The following is a 17,998-nucleotide window of genomic DNA, read 5'->3' on the forward strand; positions in this document are numbered from 1 at the left end:
CTTGAAAGTACGGCAAATTGAAGTGCTTTGACTTTGGATTATAGATTGTTGAATCCTGGGATGGACGCCTACCGAACTACAAGCACAAGAGTATGGGCGAAATTTTATCTTTAGGACATTGCATTTATGCAAATCTCAATCTGCAATTTTTTTTTTTTTTTAACTTTCTCTCTAGTTGTTTATATTAATCTTGTATACTACTGATGTTATGATTTTCCTTATGATTACTATCATTGGATTTCTTGTGTTATTATCATATTTTCTAAAAATTTTCCGATAGAAAATACTTAAGTTAGGTGTAGAGATAATTTAATTGGGTCCACATAAATTTTTCTTTTATATTTCCACCTACCAATTTGCTGATTCCTTCCACCCTATACAACAATATGTTTCCTCCAAACATTTCCCCTTTTTTTATACAACAAACAATAATTTGATATTTCATTAGTGGATCAAAACAAATACAAAGGCTTCAACTGGGTATAATGTTTCAGTGATCAAGAAAATGATCTAGAGTTAATTTGCTCAAACAGAGACAATAGTAAACCCTAAACGGTTACCACATATACAAAAATTACAAACATTAACCATATTAAGCTGTTACAAAACTATAGACGCAATAGCAAGTCATCGCGTAAAAGTAAGAGCACATAAAATCATCGTTGATAGACAAGACAACATAACTCTTCACTCAAGGCAAAAACCACATATAACCGTTGTTGTAGCACGACCACAAGACAACAAAATTGCCCAACGCCGATCAAGAAGGGACTCACTAGTCAGCTCAACAAGCCATGACCACTAACAACCTCAATGCTCAACCAAATTTGAAGCGGCGGAGCCACCATATCTGACACGCTTAAGGCGATCGAACCAACAGAGCAATTCGGTCACCAAGGCGATCAACCAACATATCAGTGCATACAAGGCGTCAGGGCCACCAAGTCAAAATGCTTAAGATTGCGGAGAAGAAAAATATGGTCAGCCAAGGCGGCGCAAACGCTAGATTTTGTTGCCTAGGGTGGCGCAACCTTCAAATCCGGTCATCCAAATGTGGGCACCCATCAGATCTAAAGGCATAAGGTGGTGCAACCACAAAACATGTCAGTGAGGTTGTTGCCACTGTGGTTTCAAGCGAACAAAGGTGGATCTCACCCACCAACAACCAAGAACCACCCCAAAATCCTAAATCTAGCTCCAAATCAAAGGACAAAAATCTAGCTCCAAATCAAAGGACAAGGCCTTGGGAGGAGAAAGATCCCGACTTTGGGGCGGAGGCTCCAATTAAGCCATTGAAAAATGGTTGCTTACAAAACAGTGGAGGAAGAAAAGGTGTGATGGGTGGCACCTTAGAAGGGAGAGGAAGTGAGTATTGCGAAAAAAAAAAGACGACACGGTCTTTCACTTTCTAGCTTTTGTAGTTAACATGACTAACGTTATTGTTGATGAAAAGTCTAAAAGCTAAACATGTTTAATCTACTAAAATTGATATGGCATCTAAATCCAAATGCCTCAATAAATAATGTCACACATAATATATAATTCTAACACAAATTTAAGCATGGAGTCTCACACATAACGGATTAATACAGTTGACTCGAAATTAATGTAATAATCACTCGACTCGAGCAGCTATAATTTAGAAAGTATGACATTACTACTACTAGTACTAACCCACCAAAAAAATTTCCCTGTTGGAATCTCCTTAGGAGGAAGCAGTGCCAGCCTTGCCCCAACACTAGCGGCATCATCGGCTGTGTGGTCGCCCTTACAGCGAGTCATAGATGTCTGCGTGAAGCCGGGACAGAAGCTATTCACGCTCAAACCCCTCCCCTCATATCGCTTGGCCAAAACTCTTGTGTATGCATTGAGTGCAAGCTTTGATACAGAATAGTCAGTCCATACTTCAGGCCACCCTTGGCTCTTCCATCTCCCGCTCTTGACATCTTCAAGAAACAAACTAACCACCCCCTCGATATCCTTTTCCGATAGGCTTTCACTTTCTAGAAGTTGTTTTGTGCTAGGGTTTCTCAGTTTCTACAGAAAAAAATATTTAGAGCTTGATGATTGAGGTTTAATGCATGCATGTGTTGTTTCGTGAGCTTAATATATTAATTAGCAAGTTTGATTTTTTGATCGCTTACATTTAGTGAGCCGAGTCTGGAGCTAACGTTAAGTATCCGACCAACAGAGGAGGTGCTACGACGGAACATGGGCAAGAGGGCCTCCGTCAGTAACTTAGGTCCATAGAAGTTGGTTTTCATCACTGCCTCAGCATGTTCCACAGAATTTTCATTGATATCGTTAAACGACACAGCTGCATTGTTCACCTTCATATCCAAATTTATAATCAATATAAAGAATCAGTAGCGGCTTTGGAGGAGCGAAATATTCGATTGCACAGGCCCCAAGTTTGAAGCACACCAATTTTTTTTTTTTTTTGCACTCTCTAATATTGTAAATAATAATGCTGTACATGAAAAAAAAAATCTTTTGATAATTAACCTATACATAAAAACTGTCCCACTTTTATGATTTCTCTAAAAAATTATTAATAATTTAGTGGTCACATGTTACAATAGTATAATGGTATTATTTTTCTCTTGTAATCGAAAAATCTTACATCTCGTGATGTGAGTGTAATATTAAATATTATGAGAGACTCATGTGTGGCTTAGCACATCTCCATTTATTAGGATAAATAATATCATTAATATTTAATAGGAAACTGCATTCTAAAAATCTCATTCTACACTTCTCACAAGCGTATTTTTTTTTCTTCTAATTATAGAAAATTTAGAATGTCAAATGAGATTTTTAGAATACTAATAACAATTCCCTATTTAATAATAGTAACAATAATATAGTGATGAGGCCTACAAATGTAATCACAAATCAAACTTATATATCAATAGAAATTTTAATAAATTGTCTATGCAACCTCTCGTTTTATCTCCCGCACTATTCCTTTTTTTCAGACTCACCACTTAACCCTAATTTATGATTTCGTGCCAATTAAGAGAAGTTCTCAAATCACTAAACAGGGAAGGGGATCCTCTCCGGATCCCTTCCACCAAATCCACCAAGTTTAGGGATCCGAACCCTTGAAATTTGATCGAATGGCTAAAGTTATTATAACTTTTAAAGTAAGCCCATATTTGTAGCCGTTGGATCAAATTTCAATGGTCTGAATTCTCGGACTTGGTGGATTTGGTGAAAAGGGATCCACAGTTCACCATTTAAGTTGAAATTTGTAAATTTAGGTATTTCTTGATCTCACTGTAAACTTATAATTAGTGACACTATTAATGATTTGATCCACTTGACCATGTTTGTTCTCTAGAAACGTGAATATCTATCTCCACCGACCTTTTATTTGTCCCTCATTAAATACACTTAACAGATTACATATATATACTTCACAGGTACATATTTAAGATATTCGATTTTATAGAACGGATCACACTGTGACACACACACACACATATATATATATAATGAGGATATTCACACACACAAACACACACACACACACACACACATATATATATATTGAAGATATTCACACACACACACACACACACATATATATATATATATTGAAGATATTCACACACACACACACACACATATATATATATATATATTGAAGATATTCACACACACACACATATATATATATATTGAAGATATTCGATTGTTTAGAATGGACAGATTGTATAGAACAGATTACACTGTCACACAGATATATATTGAAGAATCCAATATTCGATTATATAGAACGGATCACATTGTCAAATATGCAATGTAATTAGGTTGCACACTTAACATACTATGGGGACAATGTAATATGACGTCTACAATGTAAGAAATAATAACAATGTCATTATGTGTTATTATATATCATAATATTACCATAACGATATAATTTTGAGCTGTAAATTAAACTTTTGATGATTATAGTATAACTTTACCATGAATTTTAACAATTTAGACGTTATTAATTTCATGTTGTAAGACCACTTAACGTGAAGGTAAGGAGCCCAAGTAAATAAAATAAATTGGTATATAATTCCACTGTAATGTAAAAAAAAAAAAAAGTAATTAAAATGGAAATAGAGAAAGCTTACAAGAATATCCAATACTGCATAGGTTTTTTGGAACCATAAGGTGAAAGATTTGATAGAAGCAGGATCGGAGACATCAAGGCAAGAGAAGACTACACTGTGAAGACCTTGAGCTCTGAGTGCCTCAACAGCCTTGCCACCCCTTTCCTTGTCTCTGGCCGTTAATATCACTCTCACTCCCAACTCCGCCATCCTCTTCGCAACTGCAAACCCTATTCCCTTGTTTGCTCCCGTCACTATCGCAACCGTGTCCTCCGACCACCATCTTCTTCGATGTCGATCCACCGCCATCAAAATTATACAACAAATCGTACTTCCACATTATTATTATTATTATTGTTCTTTTCTTTTTCTCAATTATAGTCAAGGCATGAAAGTTAATTAAACAACAGTAATATTGAATGACCCCATGCATGCATCTACTAAAATTAAAAGCTCAAATAATATATAGTGATGGCAAAGTACATAAAAGCAACGGTTAAGGACCAAACCTAAACGCATAAAGGAAGAGAAGAAAAGAAAGGAGAACTAATAAGACCTAACCTAAATGGTTAGAGACCAAACTAAAGTAATGGGTTGAAACCAACATATAGATTATTTTTTACAATTAATACTATGAATTCATCTAAATTACGGGGAAGGGGATTCGAATTTTTGTGCAAAAAGAAAAACACTACTCTAATCAACTTGACTAAACCTAAGTATGCATAGAGTGATAATTAAAAAAAAAAAAAGGAATCAAATACTGTTTTATCATGCATCATGCAAGAGAGAGAGAGAGAGAGAGAGAGAGAGAGAGAGAGAGAGAGAAGGTATATTATCTTTTACCTGCTGGTTGGGTCTGGGGAGAGGGAACGAGAAGGAGAAGGAGAAGGAGAAGAGATGGTAGCTTCTTTGGACTCCATAAATTAAGTTGGGGTGAGAGAGAGGGAGGTATATTAATTGGAAGGGGGTGGAGAGGATGAATGGTAGCAATGTGAATTTATAGACCAAAGGAGATTAAGAAATTGCAAGTGTATGAATTGGACATTAATAAATTGAAGGCACAATCATATGATATGCACATGAATAAATTAAAAAGACCAAACCCACCCACGTTCCTAACTTAAGCTAGCTCCTACTTTGTTTGTTTCCTTTATAATTTAGTATATGTTCTACCGGTTGCCTTTGCCTTATATATATTTCTAATTCCCCGTAGCATTTTTCAAGAATCCAAACCATCTATATTCATTTAGTATACTTAATTTAAAACCATTAAAACATTTATTTACAGTGAAGAAAAATAGACTAATGCCATTATCAGTCCTACTCTCCTAAGGCTCTCATTTTGAGGACTTGTGAGGACTAAATGCATAATAGCCACAAGATTATATTAGTTGTGTTAGTTTAGATCCAAATAGTTAATATATTCAACTTAATAAAGTAAAACCAACTTAAGATCCATGAACCATTAGAAAACTCATCTTCGTTTCGGTTTATTAAGTTGTCAAATATTTTAAGCCTTTGAATCTAAACTAATATAATCTTGTGGCTAATATGCATTTGATCCTCACTGGTCCTCAAATGAGGGCCCTAGGAGAGCAGGACTCATACAGTTATACAAAGAAATAATAAAATGACTATCCCAAGTATTGTGAAGCTAAACCCACCCCCTTCTTCTTTAATGTAGATAATATCGTTTGTTAACAATAATGACCATTATTTAATCAAACAGTTATATAGTTTTAAATTGTCGTATGTTATTGACGAGTAGTTAGTTGAAATACATTATAGAGTAGGCCCCAATAATGATATATAAATATGAAGCGGCTGCATGCGGATGCGGCTATTCTTTTATCAATTACAAAGAACAATTGTCCTCCCTCCCTGGTGGTGTTGTGGTCCTCCAGTCCAGTGCCTGCCGTGCGCCCTCTATACTGGTAGCTGTTGACTTTCCAGTCATTACTCGTCTGTTTTTGGTAGAAAATATATATCAAGGTTAGTGTGTTATTTAAAATAGTCAAGGATCTCTGTCTCACATGACTCTTTTATTAATCTGCATCAATGTCTTTGTTACAAATGTGTACTTACACACGGAAGGAGGCTGGAGGCCAAGTGTGAATTGAAATCTAACAACATTCTTAAACGTGGATTAAGTTTAGAGCTCCGTTCCCATAAACTAGAGCAGTTTTAATTTTTTGGAATATCGCTCGTATAAAAAGAATATTGGTTTGTCAAAACAACATATTGACCCATGCATAGAATAAACTCTAGTTTTTAAGTTGTTTGACTTTCGAACATTATTCATCGTATCCCCACTCATGCATCATTTCTAGAACTCTAGACATTCTTGAGGCCGGACTTAGTCTTCTTCAGAAACATTTTGTACTTTACAGTTAACGAAAGAGTTAAGCTTATAGCTTCAAACGTCGAACAAACTGGTTCTGTATTTTGGAAAGCTTACAAATACAGAAATGGCGAGAACTACGTCTTTGACCAGAAACGGCTTTGAGTAGCTTCTATTGATCTGTGTGGTTCTGTAGGTTTTCGTTATACCAAGGATTTGGTTTCACACTTATCTCATTAAACTTAATCCCTTATCTTAAAAATGTGTCATTTTCACGACCTCTAAAACACGTGTATATTGAATACAATAACTGGCTGGGTTTTATCAATTTGCAATTTCTATGCCTAACAGAATCTTTGCAATTCCATATTACAACATTGACATAAGAATATTATTCATGAATCTTGATCACGAAGAAGCTATTGCCTACGGGATCACAACGTGAATTGAACCTGTAAAAGAAACAGCAGTTTCCAAACAAGTGTCACAGAACTACTGGACAAAGCAGATACCATCAGCATACTATAATTTAAACAAGCTATGAAGGGTGAGGGCTGAAGACACCAGGAAGGAAAAATGGGCGCTGCAGTGGACAACTGCTTTGCGGGGAAACATGGCATGCGAGCTAAAAAGCAACATGGCCCTAAGCAGAATATCAGGAAAAGATAGGTTTAGGAAAGCTGCTGAGTAATACGCCTGACTGGTCAGAAATCAATTTACTCTTTTCAAACAGTAGGTATATACGGATGAGAGCCACTGACAGAAGTTCAATCTGTTAGTTATTAAGTATATAGATTTTATATGCAAAAACTTACATAACAAAAGAGTCTTACCTTCACAATAGTATTATCCTAGTTAGATAGATTAACAGGTAAGAAATTGATATTCGGCATTTTCAGTTGTTAACCTACCTCCTTACATCTGGATTGGAATGCACTCATAGATGTGGTTCTCTAGTAAAACAACACTCTTTCTAGACTTGAGTGGTTTTTTAGGGAGGAGAAAGTCGAACAAAAGTAAAGGTTAAGACTATTTTGAGCAACAAGTCACTCGGAAGTCGGGATAGACTCAAACTTTGTCCTTTTTTGTTGGTCCTCAGTGTTTATGCTGCTTTTGTGGCAAGGAACAGTTGATAAAGGTCGTACCCAGTGCACAAGGCTCCCGCTTTACGCAGGGTCTGGGAGAGGTGAATGTCGGCTAGCCTTACCCCCATTTATGGCAAGGAACAGTTGATGACAGTATTAAATTAAAAATCAGATTTATCTATTTATTTCTAAAGGCAGTTTAAGAGTTAACATAACTTATTTGTTATTTTGTAGTCTGGAGGAATATCTGATAGTCTTAAAGGCAGTGATATAGATCCAGGTGCATTATTCCATCATGGAATACCATCAGGCTGTAACTTGATGGCTTATGTCTCCATCCAAAACTACTTGCAATTTCGACCAAGTAAGTCCATTTCTTCTACCAAAGTTAGCCTAATTATTGCCTTTCAGAAATTGTCTGTGCAGGACGTTCGTTCTTTTGCCTTCATTTTCGTCCACTTGAGTATATGTGATGATTTCTTGACATTTACAGGGATGGCAGAATCAAATTATTTGGCAAAGATAACACTGAAGCTCTACTTGAGTCTGTCAATGCAGTTCCAAGCAAGTTTTTACAGGGAACAAGTATTACGTGTTACTTCCTTCGATTTCCAACTGTTTCATTTCGGTTTTCTTGTTAATGTAGTGAAATTTAGAGACCCTTTTGTTCTTCTCTTGAAAAGTATAGCAGTCGGTTCTTCCGTACGATGATTTGATAGTCTGATATAAATGGTGATGTTTGTGTTCAGCTTATGGAGAACCAAGGTCCAAGGCATACTTCTAAAACTAAAAGTAAATACCAAGAACCACACTGAGGCAAGTTTCTGCACTATGCTCTCCTCTGATATATTTTCCGTTGTTCGATGAATGAATGATCGAAACTTAGTTTCTGGCTTTGTTTATCTACTGCCTTTAATAATTATTTTGCAATGTTGTGCTTAGGTTTGGGACATAGGAAAGAACCTGGTGGCTGATGTTCATCCTTTTCAACAAGATATTACCTCGCTCAGGGTTATGCAGCATAGTCCCTACATGTAAGTGTGTGTCATCTTCCAATTGGGATCGATCAAGTAGATAGGCGGGTTCATTTGTTTCGAGTAAATTTATGTATTGGACATTCGGGTAGTAATGTTTCAGTTTCGAAGCTTGAGCAAGAACATATTGTACGTAAATGAAATACACTTTACCGTATTCAGTTTGTCATACGGTTAGATGCATTCCTCTCCTATTCCATTTTTTATGCTCAGTACGTAGTCACATACATAATTTCATTGTCTTTGTTTCGTTCTAAAATTTGGGTATGCAAGCATCTCTTAAGTCTTTATCTTCACCCTTGAAGAAGCATGCAATGTCTAAGAAAAGTTGTCGCACGACATCATCCCAGGCATCATAACTTTTCCAAAGTATTCTTTGAATACCTCTATAAAGTTCTCCACTGTAAAAATCATAACTATCCAGTATAGCTTGCCAACAACTATACTTTTATTACACATATGAGGACCTATAAGATTAAGAGCTAACAGAATGCCACGAGCATAGGCTATTGCATGCCGTGCGAGTCTCAAATAATCATCTGCAGGTTCTTTTATTTCGAAAGCCTATTCAAACTTAAAAGCTCAAGAGCCTTGTCGTCTTCTAACTTTTGTGCCATGAAGTAAATGGCCTAAGATCTCCTCAACAATGTTGCTGAGAAATGTAGCTTCATAGCACTTAAAAACAAATCACACATGTAATCAACGAACATTTTTCTATGTTTGTATCCAAAAGAAAAAGGGTTTATTTTCAATATGCACTAGTTGATTACTAAAGTTAATCATTTTCTATGTTTGTATCCTACCTACTACCTTTCATTGTGAATGTGGTTAAGTTAAAGGAGATGAACTTTCGTGGCAACTTCATTTCAAAAGTGATTTCTACCAAGCATTTTCGTACCTACTAAATTTAAATGCAGAGAGGAATTGTCGTGGCAACTTGATTTCATCAACAGTGATTTATCTTTCTTTACTGACGTGCTCTTTTTTTTTTCATCTCATGGCACCGATATGATGCAATGCAACGTAATGCTACTATGTTGGTATGTCAAACAAATCTTGCACATAGAAAAGTTAAAATGCACGAAATATGCATTTGACTTGAAATTTTGCAACAAAAGCACTTTAGTTTGTTGAGTGATTTTCTTCACACCCTTTTTTTTTCTTTTGCACTCTTCTCATCTTTACTTAGAGGTTGTCTCCAATGAAGTCCAAACTTTTTTCTTTTGATTTCACGATTTAGGTGGTGTTTAGACCTTTCTCACACCACATGGGAGGAGGCTTCTGTTCTTCCTCTCTTAAATGGGTGCTACATGGTTCTACACACATTTGTCACACCACATGACTTGTTTCTGTTGGCTTACGGCATCCGATGGATAAGCATGGTGTGGTTCCACCAACTTAAATTGTTCTTTTAATCAGATGACAACACATCGTTGCTTCTGTATATATTATAATATTACATGGTAAGTAAAAATAATAATAAACCATTGACCCAAAAAAAAAACCTCTCGCGTGCATGTCTCTAAAGTAATAAAAATGAAGTTTTCCAAAAACTGATGTATGAGATACACCGGTGTTTAAACAATTTTTAGACTAACATTGTCAAGATCCACCCATACAAATCCAACAATTCAATGTTCCATGACATCTCATACAAAGGTGTATTTGTAAAAATTTCGCTAAATTACATCAATGAAACTATTCTCTCTGCCTAGCAGTTTTTTTGTACTCTTTTTTTTTCTTTTCCCCTTGGGGATTAAGCTAACAGAAAGCCTGAACTTTGGATGTGTATGCACGCAAACATAACGAGTTAGAAACTTTTAATCGAAATTAAATCATCAGAGGGACACTAAACCGACAATAGTTGCATATAAACCTTGGTTGGGTTCCATTTTAAACCGGAGCAGTTTTAATTTCCTAGAATATCGCTCGTATAAAAAGAATATTGGTTTGTCAAAACAACATATCGACCATGTATATATAGAATTAAACTCCAGTTTTTCAGTTGTTTCAGACTTCCAAACATTATTCATCATATCCACACTCTTATTTCGATTTTACAGTTGCATAAGTTCTAAACCTCCAGACATTCTTGAGGCCGGACTTAGTCTTCTTCAGAAACATTTTGTACTTTACAGTTTAAGGAAGAGTTAAGCTTTATAGCTTCAAACGTCGAACAAACTGGTTCTGTATCTTTAAAAGCTTACAAGTACAGAAATGGCGAGAACTACATCTTTGACCAGAAACGGCTTAGAGTAGCTTCTATTGATCCGTGTGGTTCATCTGTTGGAAGATAAACATCGTCCTCAAACTGCAAACAACGGAAAAGGAGAAACAAATTTTCATGAGTCAATGAAGGATAACGCATCATTAGCTAATACCCCGAGAAAAGAAGGATTGGAATAACAGATTAACGTCACCATAAAAATCCACATACATACAAGTACAATGCATCGGAAAGTCTTGTCCATTAGAGTATGTTTTCGTTGTACCAAGGATTTGGTTTCACACTAATCTCATTAAACTTAATCCCTTATTTTAAAGACGTGTCATTGTCACGACCTCTAAAACACGTGTATATTGTATACAATAACTGGCTGGGTTTTATCAACTTGCAAATTATTCAAGTGATGAAGCCTAGACATTTAGTTTCCGACAACAGATTATTTGCGATTCTACATTACAATAACATAAGAATTTTAGTCATGAATCTTGATCATGAAGAACCTATTTCCTACGTGATCTCAACATGAATTGAACCTGTAAAGCACTATACTTCTACAGATGAGAGCCACTGAACAGAAGTTCAATATGTTAATAAGTATATAGATTTTGTATGCAAAAACTTACATAACAAAAGAGTCTTACCTTCACAATAGTATTATCCTTGTTAGATAGATTAACAGGTAAGAAATGGATATTTGGCATTTTCAGTTGTACTGCTTCTATGTCGGGAAACCTGTAACCATGAACATGAATATGAATAAGTATTTTATTCGGAAAGCATATGCATTATGAATGTGTGTGCTGACAGAGAAATACCCATTGAGAACAGTCTTTGCCATGTGATAAAGAGTGCTTTGGACAGATGGGCTGTATACTCCTTCCTTTGGAGGACCATAGAAAGTGTCAGCCAGAGCTTTTTTCACACTCAGGTATCTTTCAGTGAAGTACAGCGGCTTTTGAGGGATGCTAAAAATAGATTCATATTGGTACCTGCATGCAATTTATTTCAGTAACATGATTTGTAGTCTCCAAACACTTGTGGAAATTAACTCTAGACTCAATGTAACCGCTGAAGACTATAATACAGAAGAAACCACGAGGGAAAGCCAAAGTATTAGAAATCCACTTAACAAGCATTATATCAAGTCACCAAATGAAAACATGCATACTTCCATGATGCAGTGATCTCTGTAGCCAGAATCCTCTCTCGTGTGTCAGGAAGAGCTGTGTATTTGTCCCTAATAAACCCCTCAAAACCTGACTGTTCAGGTAGAATCCAAACAAAAAATCATCAGTATCAATCAATCAACAAACTCAACAAGAGAAAAAGAACACACATGCACGCTAATATGCAAATAGCAGTTAAAAGTCTTCCCAAATTATATCAACTTGCAATGTTTGCAATGCATACTTTTTCTGTCTCCTTTCTTTGTTCAGTAAATTGATAATGGATTAGCATGATAATACAACCACGTGCAGATGATATCATGTTAGTCAGAAACCACGAAACGGTAAATTTTGATAACTCATAAGGAGCTGGAGGTTAATGCATTGGAAGTTCTGTTTCCACATCTTATCACTCTCCACACTCCAGCAAGAGCATCGAGAAGCTTCAAGATTTTTAAGATGCATCTGTGTTTCCTTCCAGTTAAGACTTAAGTTAGGAATCTGAATGACTTAACAGTCGGAAGAGTTTGCCCTGATGTCAGGGGCTGGAGTATATATTCAAGGGACAGTTACGATCAAAGGGGGATAACATAGGGGAGAGTTCGCATCCATTTTCTTTTGATCCAATTTGGAAGGCAAAGATTCCTCTTAAGATTCAAGTGCTTGCATTCCAGATGGCTAAAGGGAAAATTAATAATTGTAATCAGATTCAAAGAAGGCTCCATAAATTTCTTTGAAGGGCTGGGGAAGGAACTGTCAATCATCTTTTCTTAATTGTCCATTTACGATACAGATCTGGTAGAAATTGTTTAAGGAAGCTCATTCAAGTTAAGCGGTCCAAAACAGATGTTACGAGGGTCTTATGCAGCTTAAAATCTTGAGAAAGACAATGTTGTAAAAACTGTTACGTGTAGAAGGGCATGACAGTTTTTTAGATCATATCGATGGAGTTAAACAGAATGAGTTTTTAGATTATTCAGAGTAGATGAAGTTTTGGATCGATTTAGCTTTTGGTCTCCTAGCCGCCCCCCCCCCCCCCCCCCCCCAACCCCCCACCCCCCACCCCCCACCCCCCATGGATTCCTTTCTTGGCTATGCATAGAGTAATTGATTATGATATCCATTGTCACATTACACGTTCAACTTTTAAAACCTTGATATAAATTTGATTGGATAAGATTACCTTTGTTGTCTTTAGCAGCGATAGTCCTTCAATCCCAGAAGTCACCCTCAGTGCACCAGATTTTTTTAAAATTACTTCTGTTGTATGCTTCTCGGATCCTAATTTGAAACCTTTAACAAATATGGCAATGAAAAAAAAATTAAAAATTAAAAAAATGAACAGAATGGATGTCTCCGGATTGCAAATCAATATGCTTGGAAATACTTTCAGAATATATGTGAAATACAAGGACTTCTACTCAACATTTGGATGCGAAAAACAGTGACCTAACAAGATTAAGCTTGAGGCAACAAGAATGGACATACCATCCACGATGTCATCTCTTGACCCTATCTCTACAAGCAACTAGACAACAAATTAATCCCGAAACTTATCACTGTTTAGGTTCCAAGTTAAGGTAATTCTCAGCTAAATAAACAATCTTAGTATACAGTAAAAACGACAAGGAACAACATGGAACAAATAGGTAAAAATCGCTAAATGAAATTATAATTCATATGTGAAATATGGTTAATTAATTTCCAAGTGTTCTGCTTATAAAGTGATGGGGGAGCATCTAGAAAGATCTTCAAGATTGCTTGTGTCCACTGGGGAATTAGGCTAAGGTTTTAGTTAAAGGTCGTACCCAGTGCACAAGGCTCCCGCTTTACGCAGGGTCTGGGAGAGGTGAATGTCGGCTAACCTTACCCCCATTTATGAAGAGGCTGCTCCCAAGTCTCGAACCCGAGATCTACTGCTCATGGGCGAAGGCACTTGCCATCGCACCAAGTGCGACAGGCTAAGGTTTTAGTTAATCTGGGAAATTTAGTTCTATAATATTTTCTATGCTTCCCTATGTGTTTAATGTATTCTAAATAGGAATGTGATTAATTAGGTAAGTCCTAGTTGGATGAGATTTCTTAGCAAACAAGATTAGGGTTTCTGGGCAGCTGTACTCTAGTATAAATAGGCTATGAAGAGAACCATGTATCCAGTGTTTTTTATCGAATGTATTCCAGTTTCAGATTTAAGAATTTCGCTTGGGATTCTCCCTAGAACTCAATTATTGTCCTTTCTACTTCGATTCTATTGCTTTTATCTCTCTATTTCCTTGCTATTTTACCCGCTCGACAGCAGCTTATTGTGATTGCCCTGCATCATAAAGTCTTCACTAGATAGTCGATATCATATCGCCCGCACTTGTATGCAGGACAGAAGATAGACTAACCATGTTCATGTGGTTGACCGTCTACATGTACACGCTCCCATGGCTTCTCCACAATCCTTACTATGGCAGTAGTGACCTACAAAAATAAGAACAACCAGATTTTTCCACCAACTATGATATTACCAACAACAAATATTACCAGAAAAAAAAAATGAGATGCCAACTTGAATGTAATCTTTAAATGAAAAGGAAGATAAAATTGTGAATATTGTCTAAACAGTAGGCAGAGGAAGTTTGTGCCAAAATATTCCTTATCATTACCAATCTTCATCTATCTCTATCGAAGTCTCTCTCAGGGAGACTACTATAACTAGCACTAAATGTTGCAGGGAGGAAAGCTTTCTCCTTTTCGTAATTTGTAACGATAGCTTTCTTTCTAGATTATGAAAATACTAAACGCATTAGACAAGGCCTGAAGGAGGTGCTGCAGTTGCAACCAGGCAGTATTCAAAGTGTGAAATTCTGTGTGTATGGAGAGAGGGCGGTTGTTTGTGTTCACTTGAGAGCATATCTAGCTCGAAATTTTTTTTTTTTTGGATCTTACAATAGCACACAGTCCGGACACAATTTGTTTTATCAAAGCTGATTGACACCAAGTTTCACACGAACCACGAGAGAGAGAGAGAGAGAGAGCACAGAAAAAGTTCAAACTTAAGACAACCGATCAAATAGAAACTTTAAAAGATACCCAACTTGTACAAATGAAATTAATATCCATGACTCAGGTCTTCAGGGATAGGGAAAAAACATTACGCTGTCCAGATGAAAGCTTGATTAGTTAACCAGGAAGCCAACCAAGAATAACAACAAACAGCCATCATTTCAGCAGTGACAGTGGTAAAGATATCGACCATTTTTTATTTTCATCTACAACATGGGATTAACTGATGAAATTGAAAAGCGAACACTTGAAGTACATAGTATTTACCTGCTGGTAAAGAGATGTGAAGTGCTTAGCAAGTAGAACTGCAAATTCCTCCACTGAAAGTTCTTCTTTACATTCCTTTGCCTTTACATACACCTGCGTTGCAACTATGTTAAATCCCAAAGCGAATAGCAACCTAAATGATGGAAATATAGCAGATTTCCAGCACTGGGGAAGCTAACAAACACGGATATGTACATATTATTTTTCTTTTGTGTCAGTATGACATTGCATTAAGTATCATCCTGTTAATTGGAACTTGAGTCCATAAGCAGCCATGTTAAACTGAGGAACCTTAATTTCCTCGCTTGCAGTTGCAACCGATATTTTTGCCATTTGGTGCTGAGAATCATGATCAGCTGCTATATAAGCCTTACAAGTTATCGCTTAGCAATAGTTCATTAGAGTTGATATGTTGCACAGCAGTTTCATCCATAGACAAGCATAGATAACTAGGTATCATTTTACTAATCATAATCTATAAAATACCGGCTTTTTAGCCAAAATGGTCCCTGAAATTGGCATAACTCCACACTTTGTCCCTAAGCTGTAAAATTAATAGAAGTAGTCCCATAGATTATCCACTGTCAATCATGTTGGTTCTTCCACGAAAAACCTCCGTTAATTTGAGGATATTTTTATCAAATCAACGCCTCCACTTGAACTGGTGATTCTTCAATTTAACGGAGATTTTATTACAAAAAGAGCAAAATAAGTGACCGTGGACAATCTGTAGTATCAGTTCTATCAATTTTAAATTATAGGGACCAAAGCGAAGAGACATGCCAATATCCTACAATATATCTTTGAAAAAGTAACAAAAGATCTATCAATCTAGATAACAAGATATCATTTCACTGATCATAATCTATTAATTAAGAGTGGATGGAAATCATAATCATGCGGATTGTTCATTTGATTCGATGAGAGAGAGAGAGAGAGGCTTATTACTTACAGTGTTCTTCATGGTATCGGTAGCAACGATATCAGAGTTGTCGTCGCGGGTATAGGCAGAGACGCAATCGGAGAGGAGGCTGATGCCGACGTTCCACTCGACGATGGTATGGCGGCCGTCGTTGTTCCGCCAGACCCTCGCCACCCTGACCCTTTGCTTCCCATGCCTCTGCTCAAAGTTGAACCCCTCTATCCTGTTCGCCATCGTCTCTCTCTGCGATTCAGCGACTGACGCCAAACACAACCAGGCAGACTGACAGCCTTCCTTTTAAACTGCCCTCAGCCAACGTCGAAAGTTGTCAAACTAATAAAACCATGTACAGTTCAAAACCATGACAATCATTTCTATGGGCATTTCACCCAATCCGATTGGATTTTCACAATTTTTTATAACATTGAACTTTCAATATTCCTGACTGGACGTTGTACGATGAACGAACTTGATTGATCGATCATTGGATCTTTATAAAAAGGATCCGGCAATGATCATTTTCCTAAGAAGTGTACTATAAGAGCAAGTCCACCCCTAAGGACTTTGTGCCAGCACCTAACCCATTTATCCACTCAAGTGAACAGTAATAGACCCTAATAAACAGTAATAGGCCAAAACATCTCCATCCCTAACAAAAAAAATAGCCTAATCAATTTTATTAAACTATTATTATTTTTTATTATAAAATAATAAAAATAATAATTTTATTAAAAAAAAGAAGAAGGATAAGTCAGGTTCCACTATAACTCTCCCTTCCTCACTGCTCCTTCCGATCCCCCTTCCTCTTGTTCTCTCAAAATCCTCATGGAGCAGCCGCAGAGATGCCTCTCCACCCCTCTCTCCTCATCGTTGTCATATCCCTCCGTGGCCAAGCTGCTCACTTCTCACCAGATCGTCTCCCAGAGGGTCCAGATTCTCGACTTGGTCCAGACCCTCAACTTCTGAGGCAAGCTTTTGAAGAACGAGGCAGTAGCGTTCAAGCTGGAGACCACCACGGAAAGAAATGCGTCGTCTTTGAAGCTGGAATATTTCCCCTCGGCCAGCGTCGTGGATGGACTGGGCGTAACGCTGTTGGCGGTGTGCGAAATCATGAACCCCCCGGAACGAGACAGGCCAGTCCCAAGGTGGCTGATGTCACGCTGGCGTCAGATAGGCCAGTCCCAAGGTCTGTCAATTCTGGGCTGGCTTGGAGACCAGCTTGGGCTGGGTGCCAGGCAAACACACGGGCTGGAGTGGATCGGCTGAGTCCCAGCCTGTTTTTTCCACTGGGTGCTGGCCTCTTTTTGCTCCGGTGGAACTGCTAACATATCAAGAGTGTACTGATAACATGTTATAAGTACAAAATTTAAAGAGTCCGGATCCTTTTGGTGAGGATCCTGAGAATCTGTGAATCATGTCCGTTCATCATATATTCTGCGGTCAAAAATCATTTTAAATATTTTTATTTAAAAATAAACATAAACAGTATTTGACAAAAACTGATCGCACGAAGTACGATGAACGGACACGATTCATCGATTTTCAGGAACTTCACCAAAAGGATCCGGAGAGGATCCCGTTGGAAATTTAAAGAGGTGGAAGGAGATGGATGAAAATGAGAGGGAATCGAACTTAAAATCTCTTACTTACGTAAGAATAATACAATTAAATATAAAATATTCTTCCAAATCTACATTATCTCTCCTAATTTACATAATCACACAATCAAATATGCTAAGACAATTCTTTTTAATAAAAACAATATTCCGGCCAAAAAAAAAATATGGTAGACC

General features: G+C 37.0%; 2 protein-coding genes across 3 annotated transcripts; both read right to left on the reverse strand.

Annotated features, from left to right (window-relative positions):
* Positions 1-1,413: 1,413 nt before the first annotated feature.
* Positions 1,414-5,103, reverse strand: LOC103438784 ((+)-neomenthol dehydrogenase). Of its 2 annotated transcripts, none has more exons than XM_008377334.4 (4): positions 4,956-5,103; positions 4,131-4,392; positions 2,145-2,330; positions 1,414-2,037 (listed from the first exon to the last, which is right to left on the reverse strand). In XM_008377334.4, exons 1-4 carry the CDS (start codon positions 5,030-5,032, stop codon positions 1,633-1,635), a joined length of 930 nt encoding a protein of 309 aa, XP_008375556.2. In that variant the 5' UTR covers positions 5,033-5,103; the 3' UTR covers positions 1,414-1,632. The 2 variants fall into 2 exon arrangements, with proteins under 2 accessions (XP_008375556.2, XP_017188802.2); XM_017333313.3 differs by having other exon boundaries at positions 4,131-4,395; positions 4,956-5,090.
* Positions 5,104-10,521: 5,418 nt separating this feature from the next.
* Positions 10,522-17,444, reverse strand: LOC103438828 (uricase-2). The gene is made up of 8 exons (XM_029105342.2): positions 16,236-17,444; positions 15,284-15,376; positions 14,356-14,431; positions 13,149-13,258; positions 11,968-12,059; positions 11,615-11,788; positions 11,441-11,531; positions 10,522-10,883 (listed from the first exon to the last, which is right to left on the reverse strand). Exons 1-8 carry the CDS (start codon positions 16,437-16,439, stop codon positions 10,800-10,802), a joined length of 924 nt encoding a protein of 307 aa, XP_028961175.1. The 5' UTR covers positions 16,440-17,444; the 3' UTR covers positions 10,522-10,799.
* Between the last annotated feature and the right edge of the window lie 554 nt (positions 17,445-17,998).

Source organism: Malus domestica, chromosome 07 (assembly GCF_042453785.1).
Source record: "Malus domestica chromosome 07, GDT2T_hap1".
Lineage (NCBI taxonomy): Eukaryota > Viridiplantae > Streptophyta > Magnoliopsida > Rosales > Rosaceae > Malus > Malus domestica.

What these genes read in the sequence shown, in the direction of transcription:
- LOC103438784 (XM_017333313.3), bottom strand. Translation starts at nt 5,032, where the DNA reads ATGGAGTCCAAAGAAGCTACCATCTCTTCTCCTTCTCCTTCTCCTTCT. An exon ending in ATGCAGTATTGGATATTCTT is followed by an intron (nt 2,331 to 4,130) that starts GTAAGCTTTCTC and finishes TTGGATATGAAG; the next exon opens with GTGAACAATGCAGCTGTGTC. An exon ending in CCAGACTCGGCTCACTAAAT is followed by an intron (nt 2,038 to 2,144) that starts GTAAGCGATCAA and finishes TTTTTTCTGTAG; the next exon opens with AAACTGAGAAACCCTAGCAC.
- LOC103438828 (XM_029105342.2), bottom strand. Translation starts at nt 16,439, where the DNA reads ATGGCGAACAGGATAGAGGGGTTCAACTTTGAGCAGAGGCATGGGAAG. An exon ending in CGCTGCTAAAGACAACAAAG is followed by an intron (nt 12,060 to 13,148) that starts GTAATCTTATCC and finishes CTACCTGAACAG; the next exon opens with TCAGGTTTTGAGGGGTTTAT. An exon ending in AGGATAATACTATTGTGAAG is followed by an intron (nt 10,884 to 11,440) that starts GTAAGACTCTTT and finishes CGTTGTTTGCAG; the next exon opens with TTTGAGGACGATGTTTATCT.